Source organism: Echinococcus granulosus (assembly GCF_000524195.1).
Source record: "Echinococcus granulosus chromosome Unknown EG_S00305, whole genome shotgun sequence".
Taxonomy (NCBI): domain Eukaryota; kingdom Metazoa; phylum Platyhelminthes; class Cestoda; order Cyclophyllidea; family Taeniidae; genus Echinococcus; species Echinococcus granulosus.
Window position 1 is genome coordinate 4085 of NW_020170685.1, and position 6383 is coordinate 10467.

General features: G+C 48.5%; 2 protein-coding genes across 2 annotated transcripts in view; one reads left to right on the top strand and one right to left on the bottom strand. All coding sequences in view use genetic code 11, as the record gives it.

Annotated features, from left to right (window-relative positions):
• Positions 1 to 581, bottom strand: part of EGR_10928 (hypothetical protein) — a gene marked incomplete at both ends in the record, with an annotated part of 2308 nt that extends 1727 nt beyond the window's left edge. Inside the window, one exon of the mRNA XM_024500177.1 lies at positions 439 to 581. Within this exon, the coding sequence (XP_024345406.1) occupies positions 439 to 581 (143 nt within the window). The remainder of the gene's footprint in view (positions 1 to 438) is intronic.
• A 2955-nt stretch (positions 582 to 3536) lies between these two features.
• On the top strand, positions 3537 to 3701 carry EGR_10929 (hypothetical protein; the record flags this gene model as incomplete). Its single annotated transcript, XM_024500178.1, has 1 exon — positions 3537 to 3701. One exon carries the CDS (start codon positions 3537 to 3539, stop codon positions 3699 to 3701), a length of 165 nt encoding a protein of 54 aa, XP_024345407.1.
• Between the last annotated feature and the right edge of the window lie 2682 nt (positions 3702 to 6383).

Consider the following 6383-nt stretch of genomic DNA (forward strand, 5'->3'; position numbering starts at 1 on the left):
TTATATGGCCAATGGCTAATGATTTGGCCATAACTGCTCATGAGGTTAATGCGCTTTACGTGTTCGTTTATACCAAAAGACCGTCTAAACTCTCATTGCAGCCCATTTGATTCAAGTCTCGATGAAGGGAAGGAGATCGGAATGGAGGAATGCAAGGGATTGAATTGTGGATGAGTAGGGAGCAGATGTGCGATAATTGAGTAATAAAGTGTACAAGAACCATTGACAGAGTTAAATTTTTCATTTACACAAGTTTGGTGTTGCAGAAGCTTCCACTGTGGTCTTTCACCAGTCCTACCATTCAATTGCTTGCACAAGGAGACAGAAATGTCCTGACGAGGGACCGCCATCAGTCGAATTTTGCAGTTACAGTGAAAGGCATTGGAGGAAATCAGACATCCCTACCCTTGATCTCTAAGGTCAGTTTCGGCTTTTTACAAAAATAAGGAGTAAAAGCAGTTAATGCTGGGTAAATGAAGAGAAGAAGAAGAAGGAGGAGGGGTTACAATCGAATTCCATAAATGCAGGCAGTTATGAGGAGGAGGAGGAGGAGGAGGAGAAGAAGATGGAACTTGAAGCATAACGTGTCAAGCTCACGAAGGGATGCATTTGCATCCACAGGGATCCGTAACGGCCTCTGGTAGTGAACAGCATTGAACTTCACCCAAAGCCACTTCGCTTTTCTTTGCTTAGCTTGATTCGCGGAAAAATTTGCGTTGGATTAAAATATCACCGAGCAGGCATATTGCAGTGAGATCAACTGATTCGCCCATTGTTGTCCACGCCTTCTTCCCTTAATGCAGACAACATCGACGACGTTGGTGACGATGATGATGCTAGTGTCGTTGTTACTGTTGCTGTTGCAGTTGTTGTGCACAGTCTTCCTTCTTTTGTTGTTGTCGTTGCTGAGAGCTATGACAACGATGACGATGGCACATGCCAATGCGAGTAGTAGTTGGGATGCCATGGCTACGCATAGGCCCGATGGACCAGGTGGCGATTGGGACACGACGAAGCGAATGAACATGACGTGGAGGTGTGTAGTCGTATTTAGGTGGATGAAAGAGAGTTGTGGGAGAAGAGGTGATGTGGGGAGAGGAGAAAAGCGTGCGCCAGCCTTGTCGTGCGCATCTCCACTTCCACTCACCTTTGCGTCGGCGGCTGCACCATCATCTCTCAGCTACTCTACACTTCACATCAAGCCGCTATAAGCAGAAGCAAGATGTGATTGTCGGATAACCGTAGAGGCGAGGTAAGGCGAGGCAAGACAGGACGGGAAGGATTTGGATGTGCTGTTTGCGTCAGTGTGGTTGAGAGGTCCAAGGCGCCAGACTCAAGTGAAAGTGCCTTTTGGGAATTCTGGTCCTCTAATGAGGGCGTGGCTTCGAATCCCACTGCTGATACGACTTTTGCCACCGCCACTATCACCACCGTCATTTCGGCAATTTCCACAGACAAGGGTGTGAGTTCAAAGTAGAGGGAGGAGGATGCATCAGCTCGATTGCAGATTGCAAGACAGACTACTATGGGGAATTTGCAATCGAGAGAAGAGCGAGGTACGTGACACAAGAGGTGATGACACATAGAGATGCTGGGGACCGAACCCGGGGCCTCTCGCATGCAAAGCGAGCGCCCTACCACTGAGCTACATCCCCCACCTCACCGTCACCTTCTCGCCCACCCACCCCGCTGCCTTACGCTTCCCACCTCCAAGTGAATGTGCGTAAGACGCCAGAGGCAGAGATGTCTCCTTCTCCCCTTTCCCGCATTCCCACGTCTAGGCACGTGCTTGTCCTACCACCACTCTTCACATCCATCGCCTTCAATTTTGATGTGTTGGCTGCGTCGACAGACGGCGATGATGAATAGTGGAGGGGAGGCATAAGTTGAGCGAGAAGGGAGTGTTGCAAGTGCAGACGCGTGCGGTGGTGGAGTGAAGTGATAGGGTGGCGTGATGAAGGGGAGGCGACGAGGCCGCGGTGTCTTCGTAGCTCGGGGGTTAGCGCACTGGTCTCGCAAACCAGGGGTTGAGAATTACATTCCTCCTGGGGGCAGGCGGTGTGGCCTCTTCGACACCCGCCCCACGTTTAAGTGCCCTCCTCCCATGCGGTTCTGTCGCACTATCCAACTTCATAAAGGACTCACAACCAACTCTCATCTCACTTCACTACCACATTTTGCTCATGGGGATGGTCGCGCCGCATTTTGTAGTAGAGCAGACTGCCTCTACCCGGGGACGTGGTAGCACTGCACCACCAAGCCGCTGACACTTGCGGCTCTCAAGAACACCCACTCTGCTATCCCTACTCTTCCTCTCTACCCATCCATCCATCCAACTACCCACCCAATTACCCTACTATCCATATGCTTGCTTACTCACTTACATCTCTACCTACTCAACCATCCACCCACCCACGCGCCTTTAATCTACCCGCAATATGCTGCAAGCCGGTCTTACCACGGTTGGAGAAGAGGGCACAATATTGCAGAGTGTGCTGTCCGTCTACAGTGTTAACGGTTTCTGCTGCTTTCAAAACGCGCAAAAGCTTTAATGAAGGTCTGGAGTTTACCCGTTCATTTGTGGCCAATATGCAAACTTCTTCAGTGTAGATGATATGTGGATTGCGTATAAACAGCACAACGAAGTGGAGGACAACGCAATCGCTAAGAGAAAATGCTGGAGGTGGTGATGCACGCAAAGCTTTCCAATTAACCACATCAGTCTGTACTATCGTAAATCCATCTAATAGCGATTCCTTCACCTCATTCACAATAATCGCAGCTCCTCCAAATAAAGCAAACATTCAACATGCAGTGGAGGAATGATGACTAAGTAAATTGCATGCCCGCCTGGCTGTGCGTACCTCTACAGTCCTCTGCGCGTCGTACACCACACTGCCGACACATGCGTTGGTAGGTTGCTTATCAATGGCCTACTTCAATTAGGTCCAAGTAGTCCTTCATTGATACAATTTGTTGCCAAACCGCATATTAACTAGGCAACGTGCACTCCCGCCCTGTGGTATAGCCGTAAGGCCGTGCCACAACAGTCTGTCAAGGCTTGACGAGACAAAAGAGAAAGCTGCCGCCTTCGTGACATGATTTGACATAGGAGAAGAGACGACTCGGAGGCTACAGTAAGGAAGCAGGCACCAAAGGGCACTCATTCATCTCCACACGACTGGTAACACATGCCACTACATAGTTTACGGTGTCCTTCTGCTTACTCTTTTCCGAAAGCTAATGCTTTTCATTCATGCACACCACATTCCCTTATCCATGCTTTACATACAAACTAGCGAAATGACAGTAATCCTGTCCAAATGCCATGAAAGCATTCCGAATTTGCCCATTTTCAAAGTACAATGACAAAACCTCCTCCACTTCCACAAAACCATAGATAGGGATTGCTGTCCAAAGACGACACCACACTGCACCACTTGACACGTGCCACCGATCGATTGACAGACGTGTCAGATGATGCGAGGAAGTGAATCACACAACCAACTGCCAGATGTGCTGAACTACGCCTTCCAATGCCTTCCACAACTTATCGCACTTCTGCGCCTTGTCGAAGTTCTCATCACCCACTTCATCGTCTGCGCCCCCCTGCCACTTCGTTTCGTCCTCGCCGTCGGTCTCCTTCTCATCCTCCACTTCCACCGCCTACTTCTCCCTCTCCATCTCCACGTCACCCCTAACCTACCAATTCACTGTTCCAGAGACGTCAGAAGACCTCTAATAGTGTCCATTGGAGTTTGTAGCGCTGACTAATGGAAATGACCAGACACCGTGCCCACGAAGATGCAGTTGGAAGGGACAGAGTTGGAGTGGGAGAGAGGAGGAGAAAAGGCAGGGGGCAGGTGAGGGGAGGGGAGGGGAGTGTAAGTCCATGGGTATTTGACGGTCGATGTAGACCCTTGTGGATATCGGACGATGGAAGTATCTTGCGCTTTCAATTTCACCCTCACTTGTGCTTTCGCTTTCCCTCTCACTTCCTTCTCTTTCGTCCGTTTCGGCGCTGTGTGTGTTGTTTCATTTCTTCCATCTCACTGACCTGCCATGCGTCAGATTTGTGGATTCCACGTGCCACCTGTCACCCCGTACCGGCTGTTTGTGGCCTTGGTGTGGCTAAATGCGTGAGTAACTGCCAAGGCGAAAGTCAACGCATGCAATGCAGCGACTTGGCGACAAGTCATTCTGGACTACCATGGAACGAGAGAATACGTGAGGGTGGACATCCTCAACATATTGACTGTCTACTGACAGTTGGTGTTCGTTAGCGACTCTCACAAGCGTGGAGTTGGGACTTCACCTTCTACTTCACCAATTGCTGCTCTCGTTGCGTGGACCCTTTTGACGCATCTCCCTGTTTGGTGCCTGCAGCGGTGACTTGCGAGTCTGGCGATGCGGGAGATGAGTCGCCTCCATCTGACGTGAGACTTTGTGCCGTTTCAGTGCATCGTCTTGCCCACTCGACCTGTCTTCGACTTCGCCTTCTCCGAAGTTGCTCCGTGGTTCGGATGTGGGACCGGACTTTGGGGACTTTTCTGCTCCCACCACGAGGTGTGTACTTCAAAGTGAAGGAGAGACAAGAGCAACGAAGGAAGAGAAATGAGTGAGTGGGTGAGTGGAGAGAGTGGCACCCTTGTCATCAGCCACCTAATTGCCTCCATGTGGAATTTAACACCCAGCGAAATTTTTGATGTTTTTTCCTTCTGTGCGTGTGAAAACGTCCTGATCAGTGCGTGCACACCACTTTGCACATCGGAGTGGTGGTTACCTTTAACGCAAACACCTTAGTAAAGTTGACAGAACCTAGGATGATTTGGTAATGAATGTCCATGTTAATGTGAGATCTGAATATCACTACAGACGATCAAATTACTTTTAAAAGCCTTTGCACCATTTGTGGCATCTTTAATTTGTTGCCTCATGTAATATTACCACTGACCTGTTTTCTTCAAGTTTCGGTGTTAATTGTCACATTCGTGCTCTGACTATGCCTTGACGTAATCTAGGTTTGAAGGTCACTCGTACCAGCGTATAGTATTAAATACCGATGTTGTTGGATGTTTAGACTAGACAACACAGAGAGAGAGCCAGTGTGTTGACATCATGGCGAGGGCAATCTAAATCCTCCTCCGGGGCACCAATTATTCAAAGCCCGACACCTCTGTCACCCAGTCAATCTGCGCTAGCAGTTCTAGATAGTGGTGGGTTTCAGGACCTCCTCTGCACTTCCCTTTACTTATTTACCCTTATTCCTCGCGATTTATTCTTTCATTATTCTTTCATCACATTCCGTGTATCTTATGCATCACTAATGATGGCACACCTACTTGTCGACTTAGTCACAAAATAGCTTAAAGAGTAAAATCACTGCCCTTCCTGCTGAATTAGTATTGAAAATATGCGAATTCCCTGAGAGTCGAGATTTTATAAATCTTTGCATGAGCATTCCAAGCTGAAGGTGGATCCTTCCAACACAACGCTTTTCCACTGTCATGAATCAATGCATTGTGAGATGGTCCTGGCCGGACAAGCGTCTCTGCCAGCTAATCCACCCACTACCTTCTCCGACCTCCTTTTGGAATACTCTTGGAGCAATTCAATGTCAAAAGGAGCAAGATAACTCTTGTCAACGCTATTTATTCACACTAGCGCAGAACCGAAGGCACAGTTCCACACGGTTCCGTCTTTTGCCAAACTTGAATCTGGACTTGTTAGCGCATTAGGAGTGTATACTTAGGTTAGCATCACCATACGCTGAAGACAACAATTACGTTCCGATTAACGGGTTTACGGAGAGCACAAGCAAGGGTAGGGCACGTGGATCTATCTCGCCCAGAGATTTTACTAAACGAAATAGGGTTATGCTGTAAAAAAATCACATTTTCAGCAGACGAAGATGAACCTGGGTGCTGCGACTGCATAATCCATCCTGTTAGTCCTTCGAGAATTGCCAAGGATGATCTGACAACCCTGCTGGAACTACTTGCACCACATCAAGCTTTGGTTATTGCAGTCATTGCAAACGCGATGGTGGATAAGTCAGTGGCGATGGATTGTCTAGTGCAACTTCTTCACAGCCTTAGTTGTTCCTTCAATAGTTCTCACCTGACCACTCTACCAACGAATTGGTGACTACGGTGCCTCAAAAGCCATCGATAGACACACACAGTAGGAGCATTCTGTCAGAGGGATGTTAGAGAGATAGGCAGTTTATTTGGCTAAGCTGTGTGTCAAAAATTGGCCATGACTGTTGGTTGAAGTTAGGCACAGAATTCGATAAAACCGGAAAGGGATAGCAAGAAGAGATGGATGAGGTTGATGGACGGTGGTTTTCATTCAGAATGCAGACCTCATTCAACTGGCTGTTG